Source organism: Manis javanica, chromosome 10, assembly GCF_040802235.1.
Source record: "Manis javanica isolate MJ-LG chromosome 10, MJ_LKY, whole genome shotgun sequence".
Lineage (NCBI taxonomy): Eukaryota > Metazoa > Chordata > Mammalia > Pholidota > Manidae > Manis > Manis javanica.
Window position 1 is genome coordinate 109,734,738 of NC_133165.1, and position 16,605 is coordinate 109,751,342.

The 16,605-nt window shown below is 49.5% G+C and overlaps 2 protein-coding genes across 2 annotated transcripts; one reads left to right on the plus strand and one right to left on the minus strand.

Annotated features, from left to right (window-relative positions):
* Positions 1-944: 944 nt before the first annotated feature.
* C10H22orf23 (chromosome 10 C22orf23 homolog) lies at positions 945-5,426 on the minus strand. Its single transcript, XM_017653078.3, has 7 exons — positions 5,153-5,426; positions 4,847-4,958; positions 3,957-4,019; positions 2,390-2,572; positions 1,563-1,694; positions 1,242-1,342; positions 945-1,081 (listed from the first exon to the last, which is right to left on the minus strand). Exons 2-7 carry the CDS (start codon positions 4,947-4,949, stop codon positions 1,010-1,012), a joined length of 654 nt encoding a protein of 217 aa, XP_017508567.3. The 5' UTR covers positions 4,950-4,958; positions 5,153-5,426; the 3' UTR covers positions 945-1,009.
* Positions 5,427-5,475: 49 nt separating this feature from the next.
* POLR2F (RNA polymerase II, I and III subunit F) lies at positions 5,476-14,489 on the plus strand. Its single transcript, XM_017653081.3, has 5 exons — positions 5,476-5,623; positions 6,966-7,035; positions 9,528-9,658; positions 13,742-13,813; positions 14,312-14,489. Exons 1-5 carry the CDS (start codon positions 5,604-5,606, stop codon positions 14,400-14,402), a joined length of 384 nt encoding a protein of 127 aa, XP_017508570.1. The 5' UTR covers positions 5,476-5,603; the 3' UTR covers positions 14,403-14,489.
* Positions 14,490-16,605: the final 2,116 nt, after the last annotated feature.

Sequence of the window (16,605 nt, forward strand, 5' to 3'; positions counted from 1 at the left end):
CTCACAGATGAGCAGACAGAGCTGAGGCTGTGGTGTTGCCCAAGCCCAGGAGCACAGGCTGGGGCTGGAACTGCAAAGCCAGGACTCTTTCCGTCTGGATGCCTCCTACCCTTTGTGTTTCTGTGGGTTGTGGGTTTAGTGGAGAGACTGAAAGCTAACTTTTAATCCTGAGTAGTCTTCTTACTAGTTGAATGACCTTGGTGATGGTGTCTTAGTGGGCCTTAGTTTATGCAGGGGTAAGGAACCATCACAGAGCTTTACTGAGAGCATTAACAGAGAGTGAAATTCAGGGCCTGGCCAAGGGGTACTCAGAAGCGTTGGTTCCTATATCCACTTGAATATGCAAACAGCTAGAAACCATCTGTGCTTGAAAAATTCTAACTCTTTGAACAAATAAGCCTTATCCCTCTAAAAACAAAGCAGTGTATGTAATGATTACATTAAATGTGTCTTACTGGCCAATTAATCATAGTGGTTAAATATTTGCCCAAGGTTGTAAGAAGTCAAAGAAGTAATAAGCCTTAAGACAGGGAGGGAGAAAGGAATCATATTCATTCTGAAGTTCAGAAAAATAAATGTGCAGTGCACATGGGGTGGAGGCGGGTGTGGGGGTTCCCGCTTGATGCCCTCAGACACTTGCCCAGGACTTGCACCTTGCTTTCCCTGTGCATGGGGCTCTTTCCCCAGGAAGATTATAAAGTTGTGTGTGTGTGTGTGTGTGTGTGTGTGTGTGTGTGTGTGTGTGTGTGTGTGTGTAAGTGACGATCGGTGACTGTGAGTCTCAGAGGCTCAGCTGACCTGGGTCCCTGGGCAGTCTTGAGGAGATGCAGTCCATTTTCTAGGGTGCTGTAATATGCCCAGGGTGCCCTAGGCTAGGGCAGTGCCGTGTGATCATATGATGTGGCTGAAGGCCAGGATGGGTGGGCTGACCTGGGGATGACCCTGTTTGGCAAAGGGGTGGGCTTCAGTGGCCAGGTGGGGCTACCCTGTCCTTGTCTCTGGAGAGAGATTAAGCAGTGGCAAGAGCCTTCCTAAGCTCCTCACTCCTCTTGTGGTCAATGTCTTCCATTTCCCGTAGTTTCTGCAAAGGACGTCAGATAAAGCTGGGTATCAGGGTATGAACTTGGGCCACCACCGATGTGAGGCCAGAGCTGGACTCCTGAAACTTCAGCCACAGCTGACCCTTTCTACTCACACTCCCAGAGGACCCATCCCTTCCGTCTTCCCTGTGCTTCCCCTACCTGGGAGATTTCAGCAAGGATGATTCCTCGGTACTGTCTGCCCTGTCCTAGGGCCTCCATGTCAGTCAGGAACTCTTTCCTCTCCTGGATTTCCTTTATCACTGGACAGGGGAGGAGGGCCGTCAGTGTGCAGGGCAGTGGGTGCTATCAGGCTCCTGGGAGGGGCAGCGGGGCTGGTGGGCTGCCTTTCTCAGGGACCAGAAGCAGTTCTGTGGTCAGAGAGTGTTTCTCACTCAGGGATCACCCCCCCACACACAGTAATTCTGGGCCCCCTCCACACACACTCCCCTCCCCAGCATGGTTGGCTGATCAGTGGTTTACGTTCTTCAAACCGGTCCGGTTCAGGGGCTGGGTCTTCCTGACACACAGGAGGCGGCTTTCTTTTCCGTTCATCTGGGTCCTTCCCAGTGGCAAAGATGTTTTGGAGTCTTCGTTTTTCTTTCTCCATGTCTCCTGTAGGGCCCAGAAATAGCCTGATTAAGGTGTGAAGGGCACCCCCATTCACAGTCTGAGTTCCCAATTGGTCACGCTTGCTCCAGGGTGCCTAGATAAGCTAGACAGGCCTTCTGAGACTCAGCACCTTCTACTCTGGGTGCTCCAGAGCTTGTCATGTCAAGATAGGCAGGAAGGGGAGGGGTTGAAAGAACCAGGAAGAGAGCTTTGTCAAAACGCACACACTGCTTAGCAAGGCTAAGGAAACTCAGTGGTTGCTACAGTGGCAGCCTGTGTGCAGAGCCTGTGTGGAGCTATAGGAAGGTCTGGGCCAAGAGTTATGTCACAGGCCACATAGGAAGGGAGACAAACGGCTCTATGAAGTAGTCTGGAGTGCAGAGAGCTCTGGATTCAAGGGACCATGTTAGCTTAAGGGAGCAGTGGCCATGAGACCTGACAGCAAACTTTCATCAGGAATTGGCAGAATCCAGTTAATTGTTAGAGTGCGAAAAAATTTTTAAAAGGATCTAACTGGTTTCCCCTGTATCCTGAACACCTCCAAGCTAATGTGTGCCAAGGCCCAAGTGCATAAGTAAGCGGCATCAGAGTTTGACTAGATGCCTGCTCACTTGTTCTGCGGGCTGCTTGTCCCCACCTGCCTGCCCACTCATGGAGGGAGGTAGAAGAGACACCTTAGTTAAAGCCCTGTCACTTACTGGTGGCTTGCGGCTTGAATGGCTCCCGGCTGTAGGCTCCGTTGGCTTGGCATATGCTGGCAGGCCGGAGGTGGGACCGGACTGCCAGGATGGGAGGCAAGCTGATGGCCGGGGCCATCTGCCTGGAAGGCAAGACCCTCTGGCTGGATGTTGGGCTGCACTGTAAGGGCAGAGTGTCTCCTCCTGGGGAAGGAAGGTTTGAGGTGGGGACACCCACCTGGCCTTTTTTTTTTTTTTTATTATTTATAAAAGTTATACCTGCCTGTTACAAGTCAATCAGTACAGAAAGTCTTCCCTTCTCCCCTCCAATCCCCACCCCGCTTCCAAGCAATGGTGATAATTTGGTGGTCTAGTTCCATAATTTTTGATGCTATACAAACATGTTAAAAATATATGTGCATATGTAAGATTTGTTCTTCAAACACGGTCACACTGTATTATATTCAGTAATAGACTCTTCACTTAACAATTTATCATGGGCATCTTTCCAGATCACTCCATTTATATATAACTTATTTTTTTATAGCTGCATACTAGTTCTTAGAATGAATACATTATTCAACTAGTCTCATTTCAGAAATTTGGGCTGTTTAACTTAAAAAAGAATTTTTTTTACTACAAACAATGCTGCAATAAACATCTTTGTGCATCAAGCCTTTTTAGGTGTTTTTATTTTCTATAGATGGATTCCTAAAACCTGCTTGGTCCACAGGCAGGGAGGGCACACCAATCCCTGCTACTCTCCATCTTAACTGCTTCGGCCCAGATCTGTGGCTCTGACCACAGGCCAGCCAACTGTGTTATCTGGATGCCTGTCCCCTCCTCTCAATTGCCCTAAAGCTCAGCTCGGAGGAGCCCCACCATTTCGATCCAGCCCCTGTCTACCTCTTCTACTTTTCCAGCCTTCTATCACCCACCCAGCAAATATGTATTGAGCATCTACTCTGTGCCAGGCCCAGGACACTGGGGGTAAAGTGGTAAATAGGACAAAGTTCTGCCTTCCTGGCACTTACATTTGGGGTTGGAGGGTGTGGATGATGACAAAATAAGTAAAATAGAGACTATGTTAGATAGCGACAGTGTAGGGATGGAGCACAGTATGACAGAGCAGGATTCAGAGTTTAAATAGGGTAGCCAGGGGAGGCTTATGAAGAGAGTAACATTGGAGAGAAGACTGAAAAGTGCTGAGGCCAGCTATGCAGATATTTGAGGGAAGACCATCCAGGCAGAAGGAAGAGCTAGTGCAAAAAGGCCTGGAGGTGGCGATGTGCCTGGAGTGTCTGACCAACAGCTAGGAGGCCAGGGTGCCAGGAATGAAGCGAGGAAGGGGGGACAGTGCAAGTAGACGTCTTAAGTCAGGGAGGGCAAGTGCAGGGTTGTGTACTCATATATGTTGTGCCAGGACTAATGTCGGGGGAAGAAACAGTTCCCCAGGAGCAAGGGTCAGAAATACTATGCAATTTTTTGGTCTTTTTAAATGAGGTTCCCAGCCCCTTAACAGGGAGGAGCATTAAAAACGTCTTCCAGAATCCCTGTGCCTGGGAGAGCTCCAAGCACTGCCTCTTACTTTTCATGGTGTCCATGATGTGGCGCTGTTGGAAGTTAGTCAGTTTGGATTCCTTCATCATCACTGCAAGATAAAGCACTTCTGTGAGGCCCCCTGGCCTGCAGGCAGATGCTTTCCTCTCAGCCCACTCCAGTGTGAAGTTGTGTCATGTCCTAACCCAACCCCATTCTGCGCCTAAGTACTCCTCTGCCCTTCCTGCTTCATTTTTTTTTTCTATAGGACTGATCCCCATTTAAAGTCTATACATTTTACTTACTTAGTACTTTTACCCTCCTACTAGAATATTAGCTCCATGAGAGCAAGAAGTTTTGCTGTTTTCTTTTTTCTTTTTTTTTACTGCTGTACCCCCAGACTTAGAACAATGTCCAAAGCACATCAAGTCAGTTAAAACTTTTTGTTGTTGTTGAGTGAATGAATAAATGAGCAAATATCTCATTAAGCATGTGCCAAGGGCTGGTGCTATAGTTGTGAGACAAAACAGGCACAATTCCTGCCCTGATGGAGTTCACGATGTAGAGGGGTAGATAGATATCAATCCAATGGGAGACAACTAAATATCTGACACGGGTTGCACTAAGCCCATTGAAGGAAAAGGTATTTGGTAGTGTGAAGGCCCGTAACAGTTCCACTGTGGTGATGGTGAAGGTTTCCTTGGGGAAACTGAAAGCGTGATCTATGGGATGAACACGAGTTCACTACTTTAAAATTCTTAGTTCTTTGACTTTTGACCTCTTGCAAGGTGTAGGACCCCCGAACCTTTCTGAATCCCACGCTTTTTTTTTCTGTAAAATGAAAATAGCAATTGCTAAGTCACAGGTCCTGTAGGGAGAACGTAGTTACAGAAGATAACTGTTACCACCGCTCTTCTCCTGCCCTGTGAACGCACCGACCTTTGAGCAGCTCGCAAGTCCCTGGGGTGTAAGCGGCTGGCTTTCGGCAGCGCCAGAACCCCGTTCCTTTGGCCACTGCTTTCACCCTCTCCTGGGAAGCCATGGACGGACCCTGAGGAGAGTAGAACGAATGACACCCTCTCTGTGTCCCAGGTCCAATCTCTGCTCTCGTACCTCCCCAACACCATCCAAAGTCTGGGAGCGGAGTGGGGCCGCAGGGGAATCGTGGCGTCGCCCGTCAGTTGTGACAGTGCCGATCTTCCTACCCTGAACAGAAACGCAGGCGAACGGAGACCTCATCCTTACCCGGCGCCTGCGGCAGGAAATCCCCCTCTGGAGGAAGGGGGCACTAGGATAGCCGTGGTCACGACAGTGCCCGTTGGCCCAAATGGAAACTTCACCCTAAAGTAAGACCCCGGCTGCGTGCTCCCCTCCCTACAGAGAGCGGCAGCTGGGCTCCGGAGATTGTAACCACGGCTCTGCAGCAGCTCCACGCCGAGGCCCCGCAGAATACTGTACTTTAAAGAGATCTCGGGGACCAGACCTCAGCAGGCAGCGCTGGCTACCATGGTAACGAGCACAAGCCTCTTGACGCGTGCGCACAGCTACAGTACGGGCCTGCCTCCCGGAAGTGCTTTCCTCTGGGTCACAGCGCAGGCGCATAGGATGTGTGGCGCCGCGCGAGGTGTAGTGTGTCGCCTCGGGCATCTCCTCGCGGCTCTGCGGAGCTGAGCAGGGTCGCCGCGGCGTGGGCATCATGTCAGACAACGAAGACAAGTGAGTGCGGGGACGGAGCGGCCCTAACGGGGCCTCGGAAGGGGCGCGTGAAGCGGAACCCTGGGTTCAGGGAGGCTGAGGAGCCAGGCGTCAAGAGGCAGTGTCCGAGGGGAATTCGGTGCCCGCGGAGGTGGAGAAGGGAAGGGCGGGGAACCAAGAGCACAGACCGGGCCAGAGGCTTGACACAGGAAGACCAGGCTCGAGAGTCCGGAGAGATTCAGTGAGAAAGGTCTTCAGTAAACTTCCACTGAGTCGGGCTCTGTGTCTTGTAATGGGAATATTGAGGTGAATTAGATTTAGTCCCTGCTCTCCACGTGGCTCCCTTTCTAGAAGAGGGGACGGGCCCATAGACAGATGATACGGGGTCGTGTGAAATTACCTAGTAGAAGTAGCCCAGAGGAAGGCCTGGCGAGACTCCGAGGTGATAAAGGTCTGGAAGGGTTGCAGTAATCTAGGTGAGAGAAGGTGATGGCTTGTATGGGAGTGGTAGTAGTAGGGATGGTGAGAAGTGGTTTTGAATTCTGGTTTATTTTGAAGCTAGAGCCAAAAAGATTCCCTGATGTGTGGTGTTGGAGGAAAGGTCTGTTCTGAAGATAAAAATAGTGGAGTCATCAGCATAAATGTATTAGTCAAAACTAGAAACAGGTGAGATCACCAGGAGAGTGTCTGTAGAAAAGAGGAGATGACTGGTGTCAGAGCGTTCCAGCACTGAATGCTTGGTGGAAGAGAGGAGAAGCCAGCATAGGAAGCCCGAGAAGGAGCAGCCTGTGAGGTGGGGAACACCCAGAGTGAGGTGTCCTTGCATTCAAGTGAGGAGAGTGTACTGAGCGGGAGGGAGCGGTCTAGTGTGCCAACTGATAGATAAAGCTGAGTGAGGAGAAGTATTGTCCATTGGATTTAACAATGTGGCAATCGTTAATGAACTTGAAAAGAGTCGTTTTGATGGAGCTGTGGGAGTGAAAGTTGTTGGAGGAGATTATGACAAATTGGAGACAGTGAAGAGGGACAACTTTTTCATGAATTTTGCTCCAAGAGGAGTTTAGAAATAAGGAGGTAAAAGAGAAGTAAGTTTTGTTTTTTTTAAGATGAGGACATAACTACATGTTTGCATGCTGATGGGAATAAGCCAGTGGAAAGGGAAACAGTGACGAGTCCTAGCAAAATTTGGTGGCTGATGGGATAAGGCTGAAGGAGTAAAATGAAATAAGTTAATAAGTTTAATTCACTCATTAAGGAGATATTTATTGAACACCTCCTATGTTGTTTCAGATGAGACAGATCTCTGCCCTCTTTGATTCTGTTAAGTGATGCTCTAACTAATTGACCTCTTCGTCTTGTACAGTTTTGATGGTGACGACTTTGATGATGTGGAGGAGGATGAAGGACTAGGTGACTTGGAGAATGCTGAGGAGGTCAGTATTTAGCTGTGGGCTCCCTTCTGCAGCCCAAGCTGCCGGCTGGTGATAATTGCCTGAATGCGTCTACCTCCTGTTTGGTCAGGGCCCTGCCAGGCATCCCCAGTTAGAGGGAGCAGTGTTCCAGTCCTGGATAGTGAAAAAGTCCTACAGGGTGGGCCTGAAGGCTTTTGTCTATTTGGTCCACATCCCATGGCTTCTGGGGCATTCTGTTCACTGATGGGTGAAATAGAGCCTTCATTCATTCAGCAAATGTCTGTTGAATGTTTACTATTTGCTAGGCGCTCTGTGGGCTGGGGCTATGTAAGGAGCAAGGGGGGCAGGTAAGGGCCCAGATGAGATAGGATTTTGTAGCCTGAAGGTGACCAGAAACCACTGACCAGTGATGAGCCAGGGAGTGGCATGATCCAGTTTATACTTTAGAAAGAGTATTCTGGCCTCAGTGAGAGCATACTGGGAGGAGCCAGAGCAAAGGAGAGAGACCAGTTAGGAAGCTCCCACGCATCCATCCAGGGGAGAGCCCTGGAGCTTGGGCTTGGGTGCTGGCACTGTAGGTGATGAGGAATCAGATGAAAGAAACTTTGGTGGATTGGTTAGAGGGCTGAGGTGAGGCAGTGGGAGATGACAAAGATGACTCCCAGTTTGCTGGCTTAAGCAACTAGGCGGATGAGTTACTAACTTAATGAATAAATAGGGCTTTCTGTCCTGTGTGACTGATGGAGGAAGAAGTGCTTCATGTCTCCGGGAAAGAGAGTGAGCCCTCCATTTTTTTAGGCTAGGAAGCTGAAGCCCTCTTTTTTTGATTTCCTCTCTCAGTGTGGCCCTCAGGCACCAGTCACCAAGTCAGAAGCCTCTCCATCCTTCTGGTCCCCCACCATCCCCGCCTCCTGGTTCTGCCTCTTCCATGTGGGTCACCTCGATTCTGGTTCCACTTCCTTAGGGCCTCAGCCTGGTTCAGACCCCATACTGCAGAACTTGGGTTACTGGTTTTCCTGCCTCCCCTCTCGCTCCAGTCCGCTCTGTTGGCCATTCTGCTGCCAGAGTCATTTCTTACCTGCCCACATGGTTGATTACTGCTGGTCTTCCAAAGTGGTCTCATCCCCGCCCCCCACCGGCCGCCCACCCCTCAAAGAATATTCTCTGTAGAACACTTGTAGAGAGACTTAAATCTAAGCAAATTGTGTCTCTTCTCTGCTCAGAACCCTGCTCTGGTGGCTTCCCATCTCACACAGAGGAACTGCAAAAAGATGTACGAGGTCCTTCATGATCTGGCCACCTGCTTCCTCTGTGGCCTTATCTCTTCCTGCTGTCCCTGTCATGCCAGGCAGACTCTTGCCCAGCTCTTTGATCATGCTGATCCCTCTTCCAGGACTACTTTTCTCTTAAATATGCAGATGACCTACCCCTTACCTCCTTCAGGTCTTTGTCCAGGTGTCACTTCAGTGAGGCCTTCTGTGACCATCCTATTTAACTGTAGCACCCTCCCTTCCAGTACTACTATCCTGGGACTCCCTGTCTTTTTTCTCTGTTTTTATCTTTATTTTTATTTATTCATTTATTTTCCTTTTCTGTTTTTATATTAGATGTTTTACTTACTAATATTGTTTGTTGTTTATCTCTTCTCAGTGTAATGTAAGCTCTATAGGGGAAGTATCTGTTTTACTCCTCTGTCTCAAGCGCATTCTCTCCCACCCCTGTGCCTTTGCACATGCACCTCAACCTGCCTAGAGTGCACTTCACTCCCTCATTGGCTAGGCAGCTCCTACCCATCCCTCTAGAGTAGCTCCTGCCTCAGCTTTGGACAGCCTTTCTAAGCCCCAGTGTTTGAATTAGGTGTCCTCACACCTTCCTGTTAACTTTGTCACGCACTTGCATACCTTCATAGCACCTACTCTTTTTTTTACTCTTGTCCCCTCCCAAAATGTGAATTCTTAAAGAGCAGACACTCTTAGCTTCCTGTCTCAGCGCTTACTATGATGTTTGGCATATGACAGATGTTTAATATGTAATTGTCAAATATATGAATATATGTGAATGTGTATATTCCTGCCTTCACTTTGACTTTTTAGCCTCTTGACCCATTGACTCAGTTACCCTATCTGAACGATGGGGTGCTTGTTTCTCGCATCTTGCTTAGCGTGATCTCAAGGACTAATTTGTGTAGGGCCAGTGTTCCGGGACTGCCTCATCTCCAGGCCCACTGCTGCTTCCTTTTGGATGAGGCAGCTGGCTGTGGAATCCCAGTCATGGTTCTTCTCTTTTTCTAGATTGGAGGCTTTGGCCAAGTTAACCAACTCTCCAAGCCTCTAAAATGGGCACTGTAATCCACATCTCCTAAGGTTATTATGGGGATCCCATGAGGTGTTAGGATGGTCACAGGGGTGCTGGCATGCAGTAAGGTAGTGCTAGTATACTCATGGTCATCTTCCTTCTCCCGTCCCCCCAAAAATGCACCTGAGACTTTCCCTCTTTTCTGTCTTGGTGTCCAGGAGGGCCAGGAGAATGTTGAGATCCTCCCCTCTGGAGAGCGACCACAGGCCAACCAGAAGCGAATCACCACACCATACATGACCAAATATGAGCGAGCCCGTGTGCTGGGCACCAGAGCTCTCCAGATTGCGTGAGTGTTTTTCCTTCACAGTCTTTCCCATCACTCAGACCACAGTGAACCTCCGAGCTATTGATAGGGCCCAGCCTGGCACCTGAAAACAAACCCTCTCTGCTCTTACATGCTAAACAGGGGTGGTTCTGTCCATGTGTCAGGCACCGTGTTAGGCCCTTGCCCTCAGGGTGTTCGTGTTCTCATAGGAGAAATAGGACATGAGCCTCTGAGGAGCCAAATAGCAAACAGTACAGTAGAAAAACAATAAAAGTGCAGAACTTGATTGCCTGTCAGGTTAGTGAAACAAAAAAAAAAAATGTGAATTCAAAAAGCCCTAGACCATGGTGGGCTGGTTAGCCAGGGGGTGCTGTGGCGGCATCTGTTGGGCTTAAAGTAGTTCTTGACTTAAGGTAGACTGAACTCCCCAGTGGGGAAGGCCCTTCATAGAGGGGCCATGCTAGAGATGTGGGAGCACAGAGCAGTGGTGGGATTCTGGGGACTCGAATATTAGCAACCTTTCCTTTCTGTCCCAAGTTTGGAGCCAGTTGAAGAATAACCAAATTCCAAAGATAGCGTGGACAGGTGGAGATCAAAACGTCCAATAACTGAATATCCACCCTGTCAGCCTCAGACCTTGTGGCTTCCAGAGGCTATAGGGGCAAGCACCCCTGCTGAGGCTGTGGCCATGGGTCTCAAGGCACCCTTTCTGCAGACAGGTGCTTTGGGAAAGCAGGGGCTCTCGAAGAGGCTGGGCCACAGATGCCTGCTTCTCCCCAGCCTATCAGATAAATTATTCCCCCCTAGGGATGAGTGATTGAGGGAATAGAAAAAGGACAGATGTGTTATTGCTACTCTAACAGAACCTCCTCCCCAGGGAAATGAGCCTGAGGAAATGAGCCCTGACCCCAGACTTCTTACAAGCTGGTGTGGGAAGTGGTGGATATCCGGAGGAGGGGTGTTTCAAGTAGGGAATAGTGGAAAATAGGCCAGAAAGAAAAGCTGAGGCCAGGTTTGTGGAGTCATGCATGCTGGAGGAACAGTGAAAACACCTCATTTTCAAATGGCATTATACTTGATCTCCTCCAGTCCTATGGGGTAAAGATGACCATCGTGTCCACCTTGAACAGGGTTTTATGGGGAGGAGGGGCAACATTGTTCCTCACTTACTCTATTCCATAGCAGTAGACCTCTTACTGGCCTGGTTGCACTCCTTTCTGGTCTGAGTGAAATCGGAGCTGTACTCAGTATTATAATTTTACTATCTCTGGAGTCAGGATCCTCTAGGTCTGCACCATCAGCTATGGTAGCTACTAGCTACATGTGACCATTTAAATTAAGTAAATTAAATGTTTGGTTTTCCATCTCTTTAACCATATTTCAAGTGCTCAATAAGCCACATGCGGCCAGTGACTCTAGAAATGGATAGTGCAGACAGAGGGCAGTCCTTTAGTTGCACAGCATTTTAGTGGGCAGTGCTGTCTACCTACACTAAAAACGATCCAGCAGAGAAACTAATTCATAAGTTATTTTTCAAGCATACAGACTGTATGCAAGTGAAAAATCTTTCTCTGTTGAGTAAGATATTGTATTTGTACCTGTTGGGTATGTAAAGATGGTCACAGCCATGATCCTCTTGTCCTCCAGGTGTTTACAGGTCGTGGGGGACAGGGACCTATTCACAAATATCCAGAATCCAAGGCAAATGTTAAGTGGTGCTTTACAAAGTGTACAAGAAAGAAGAGAAGGGAGTATTTATAGGGGTGACTGGGAAAAACTCCATGAAGGGATTGGAATTCAAGTGGGAAGGGAGGTATTGAGGGTATCCCGGGGGTCAGAAATAGCACAAGGAAGGGCAAGCAAATGTAGATATTGGTGAGGCATGGCAACAGCTTGGGGTACAAGACTGAAAAAGATGTCACTAGTGCCTTGAATGACAAGTTCAGAAGATTGGCATGCATTTGGTAGGCAGTGTGGAACACTTAAAAATTTGGAACCAAACATTCAGAACACTTCCAAGTCCCAGCCTCCTGCTCCTCTTTGGAAGAGAGGCTTGGCTCAGCATAGTTGGGTCTGTAGTGCTCTTTCTGATTAAGCGCTAGGATGCTATCTGGCAGATCCCCGCCTCCTGTAACCACTCAGACAGCCAGGGATGAATCTCATCCCCAGCACAAGGCATACCACCTTGCACTTAATAGGTGCTGAAGAAACATTTTTTGGATAGATTTTGGATAGTCTCACTCCAATTCATTGGCACCACCTGGAGGCTGATAGCTACTTCCTAAGGATCATTGCCAAGTTCTTCGTGGAGTCTTTGGTGGGAGATAAATATCTAAGGATGCACTGCCATGCTTTGCACATTACATGCACATATTAGGTTGGATAAATAAGTGCTCTTGAATTATTATATCCTGAGAGAAATAAGGCATATGCATATCATGAAAAGCATTTTGCTGCATTTTTTAAAGCTGTACGTTTATTGAGAGAGGATTTAGGGAAAGTTAAACTCTTGATCTCTGCCCTTGGCAACTGTCCAGGCTTTTGTGAGTAATGTGAATCAAAACAGTTAATAAAGATGGTAGGTGATATTGTATTAACTGGTGGCTGTCAGACTGGCTGATTATCACCTGGGGAACTCTACAAATGTAGATTCTCAGGCTCTTCCGCTGGAGATTCTTCTCAGAGGGTCTGAGGCAGAACCCGGGAACCTATATTTTTTGCATGCTTTCCAGTAATTCTGATGATAATAAGGTTTGGATTCATTAGTGTAAACTTGAGCTGGAATCCTTCAAAGTGGCTTCCTAGAAGCGGTGGGCCTAGAATTGGCATTCCCCCTGTTTGTTTTTAGAGCCTCTGCTGTGGGCCAAAGCATCATGCTGCGCCATGTGGTTGTGGTCTAATGTGGAGGTCTTCAAAACAAGTAGTCACAATACAGTGAGATTTAGAATATGTAAATGGAGTCAGGGCACTGAGGATTCAACAAGTGATTTCCAGAGTAGAGACCTTTGAAGTCTCTTGCAGGCTTATACAGAGACAATGAGTTTATAAGAGGATGCAGAAGGGACATAATGGTATGACCTGGGAGCTGTAGGACTTGGTATGGTGGAAATGTGGGATAAATAAAGGCAGGTAGCGTGAGAAGGTGCTAGAAAGGTGAGCAGGGGCCAGACTGAGTTCTGCCTGGTAGCTGTGGGGTGTGTGGAAGGGCTGTATGCAGGAGAGTGCCTGACTACAGGCCCTGTGTGGAGGCTGGAAGAGCAGGAACCCTGAGGGGTGTTGCTAGTTGCTAGGGGAGGAAAATGAGGTGGCTGGGCCCTGGGTAGGACCGGGGTTGGGTGGGGGGTGTGGACTGGAATAATCAGAAAGGTGAGCCTTTGCTGTGCTGTTCCTTTGTGCTGGAATACTCTGCCATGGTGGCCTGGCTTGGAGGCTGTGAGTGGCCCTGGAGAACGTCCTTGGCATGGTAAATGACATATGGCCAAGTGATGAAAGCATATGCTTGTCCCTTTGGCAGTACTTTTCTTAAGTTCACAGATCTTAAGTTTATTAATGGGAGGTATTACAGCACAGTAGGTAGGAGCATGCAGAGTTCAAATCATGGCTCTGCTGCTTACTGGCTGTGTAACTTTGGACATGTTACTGACCTGTCTGTGCTGGTTTCCCTATCAGTCAAATGGGAGTTAACAATAGTACTCGCCTCAAATGAGATAATGTATGTGAAGAGCTGAGAACAGCATATGGTACTTAGTGAGTCTTTGCTTGTTAGCCAGTAGTGTTTTGGCGTCATTATTTCGTAGGTGGGGCAGGGCTTTTTGTCTCCATTTTCCAATGAGAATACTGAGATTCAGAGAGAAATTCATTGTCTTTGGGGGCAAAATTTGAATGCAGTCTACTGGCTTCCACTCACGTACCCTCATTGTGGCAGTGTCCCTGCACCATTGCTCCCCACCTACCCTGCCTGCCTACCTTTCTAGGTGAGGTGACCTTTCTAGGTGAGGACTGGGATGCCAGTCTGGTCCTGTTTGTGAAGTGAGTCCCCTGGTTCCTGCTAGGCCCTTCTCCCTGTGTTGTAGTCTCCCCCAATACCTGTTCCTGTACCTACAGGATGTGTGCCCCCGTGATGGTGGAGTTGGAGGGGGAGACAGATCCCTTGCTCATCGCCATGAAAGAGCTCAAGTAAGTTGCCTAGACCCTGGTTCACTGCTCCAGAGCCCTGGGGGGGCATCCAATGGGTTCCCTGTTGCATGCCCTCCCCCCCGCTTCCCTGGCTGGGGAGGTGTGGTTCTTGTTGCCACAGATCCTTAGTTTAGGAGTCAGCCCACAAGGGAGGAGGGAGGGGGAGGAAGGGACAGGCAAAGTGGGAGGACATGGATGAGCACAAACCTCCCCTGCCCGTCAGAATTTCTCTGTTCCTGCTGCAGTTGGACTTGCCAGTATCCCTCCACTCTTGCCCTCCCCCCTCAACCATGAGAGGGCAGAGCCTTCCCAGACATGCTGTCCCACGGTCAGGGGTGTAGGAACTTTCTTTTTATTATAATTTATTTCTACGGAGTGCATTCCCAAGAGGATGCTCCTAAGACTTCTCTTTCTTGCATTCTACGCACAATCTGTCGCTTTAGCAGTAGAGCTGGAGTCACCAGCCTTCATGTACTTGTGACTTCTCCCCTGCCACAGGGCCCGAAAGATCCCCATCATCATTCGCCGCTACCTGCCAGATGGGAGCTATGAAGACTGGGGGGTAGACGAGCTCATCATCACTGACTGAGCTGCAGTCATCTTCCTGACTGGGCCTCACCCCCAGGGTCTCTTCTCATATTCTTTATATGTGTAAATAATAAACTGTTAAGCCTTCCCACCCTCTCTGCCTCCAGCCATCTATGATGCCCACCTGCTGCTTCCTGAAGGGTACACCCATCCCAGTGGTCCTGTGACTGTCAGCTCTTTAAGAGGCACCAGGGGACCTTACTCCCTGTGGATCCCCCACATCCCGCCCTCCATCACCCTGTTCCCCAGAGCGAGGGCTGAGGGAGACACCTCAGCTGCCTTCCCAGCAGACAGACGAGCCTTTGTGCCCAGGGAGCTGGTTGCCATGGAAACCCCCAATTTCCTTTCCAGTGGGGACTGGCTGCAGGGGCTTCTCCCTTCTCAGGAGTATCACAGAGCAGGTCTCATCAAGCCACCCATTGTTTACTGAGGACCTGCCTCTAGCTTCTTATCATGGGCTCGGATCCCCTTTCAGGAGTCAGTGCCCCAGCAGGAAGCTTGGGGATGCAGTGATCTGCCCTCCCCAAGCAGAGCCCTGCTGGGCAAGTCAGCAGCTGGAGCAAGGAACAAGCACCTGCCCAGCCCTTCGCCTCTTGGTCCCCACTCCTTAGGCCACTGCCCATCCCTCTCGGCTGTGGCCTGCCTCCAGTCTGCCACACCCATACCCTTCCTTCCCAGCCTCTGGAAGATGTCCTTTCTCTTCTAGGTGGGGCCTGGGATCCTCTGAGGTTTTGACTGGATGGGTGCTGGGAGGACAGTGGGCAGGGAAGCAGGGCTCCTGAGTTCAAGGCGAGACATTAAATCAGGACTGGAGCTCCCCTTCGTCTGCCCTAGGTTCTGGTGGGTCCTGTTCTCTTCTCTCTGCTTGCCCAGTCTGCAGTAAGGCCAGTTACACGTTACTCTGTCCCTCTGGGGGACAGGGAGAGGGTGTGTACTGCCTCCAATAGAGTAGAGGGAGAATTGGCTCCCAGAATATTCCAGCCTTGACCTCCATTCTGCGACCAGCTCTCCTTCCAGGAAGAGGAGGAGCCAGGCTTGCCTGACCTCTGCAAAAGGCAGGCCCCTGGAGGGTGGGTACACCCTGGGTAGCGGGAAAGTGATGCGCATCCCCGCAAGCAGGAGGGTGTTTGATGTTATGGAGAAGGGTTAATTCAGGGCGCAGTGGACTTTGCACCCCCTTCCACCTTCTTCCAAGCCTGTGGAATCCTTTAATCAAGTTGGGTGCTGAAATTTCAGCTCTGAAATGCCGCCTTTGTGCTGGCATCCAGGCGGCCGCCCCAGAGTGCGGGGGTCACTTTCTCGGCCTCGTTTCTCTAAATGGCCTCTTTGTTCCTGCTGCGCTGCTCAGTATCAGATGTGATTAAAGGAGATGAGGTTTGGGCGGGGGAAGAGAGAAAGGACTGGTAGAAGGGGTAGGGGGTTAACCCTTAGGGGATAGGGTGTAGGGAAGATGGAGAAGGGTGTTTTGCCTCCCCCCCATCCCTTCCCATTCTGTTCTTTTGGGGAGTCAGTCCCTTGCTACTCAGCTGGCCACACCTGGGCATAGTCTCTTGAACCCTCTCCAGAAACACCTGGCCCCTTCTCTCTTGACACGTGGAGCTACTTCCTCACTGAGGCCTGAGCACATCCGGAACCTGAGGTCTAAGGGATGAGCACAGGCCAGGTCTTCAGACTTCTCAGGGTCATTTGTCCTCATTGGGGCCACTCCCCACCTCACGTATTCCCAGTGATTCTCAGAGTTGATCTCAAGAGATAGTGGAGGTGGCAGTTTCATCTTCCTGGTGTAGCCCCTCCCCTCTGCCCTGCTGGCTCCATGTCCACAGCCCCACTGAGAGCGGGAGCTGGGAACAGACTGGAAATGCACTTGTGCCCTGCTTTTCAATAGCGGGGACAGGGCGAGTTGTGAAAATGATGAGCACATACAGTTAGTTGATTGACTCCTAACAAAATTCTATAGTAAGTTATTGCATATTTGAAAACACTTAGATAATAAAGAGGAGACCCAGGAGTTAGCACAGGGTTTCTAAGACTATCACCAGATGAACCAAATTCGCTTTTTTCAGTGGTTACACGTCTGGAAGTTTGGAGGAATGCTAGATACAGAGAACCTTGATTTTAGCAAGGCATCAGGTAGTCTCTGTGTATGGCTATGATGGAGGAGTGTGTATTTTGTGGTGATGTGGTTAGCTAAATTCAGAATTGAT

What these genes read in the sequence shown, in the direction of transcription:
- C10H22orf23 (XM_017653078.3), bottom strand. Translation starts at nt 4,949, where the DNA reads ATGGCTTCCCAGGAGAGGGTGAAAGCAGTGGCCAAAGGAACGGGGTTC. An exon ending in CATCATGGACACCATGAAAA is followed by an intron (nt 2,573 to 3,956) that starts GTAAGAGGCAGT and finishes TTCCTTCCCCAG; the next exon opens with GAGGAGACACTCTGCCCTTA. An exon ending in TCCTTGCTGAAATCTCCCAG is followed by an intron (nt 1,082 to 1,241) that starts GTAGGGGAAGCA and finishes CGTCCTTTGCAG; the next exon opens with AAACTACGGGAAATGGAAGA.
- POLR2F (XM_017653081.3), top strand. Translation starts at nt 5,604, where the DNA reads ATGTCAGACAACGAAGACAA. An exon ending in ATGTCAGACAACGAAGACAA is followed by an intron (nt 5,624 to 6,965) that starts GTGAGTGCGGGG and finishes CGTCTTGTACAG; the next exon opens with TTTTGATGGTGACGACTTTG. An exon ending in ATCGCCATGAAAGAGCTCAA is followed by an intron (nt 13,814 to 14,311) that starts GTAAGTTGCCTA and finishes CCCCTGCCACAG; the next exon opens with GGCCCGAAAGATCCCCATCA.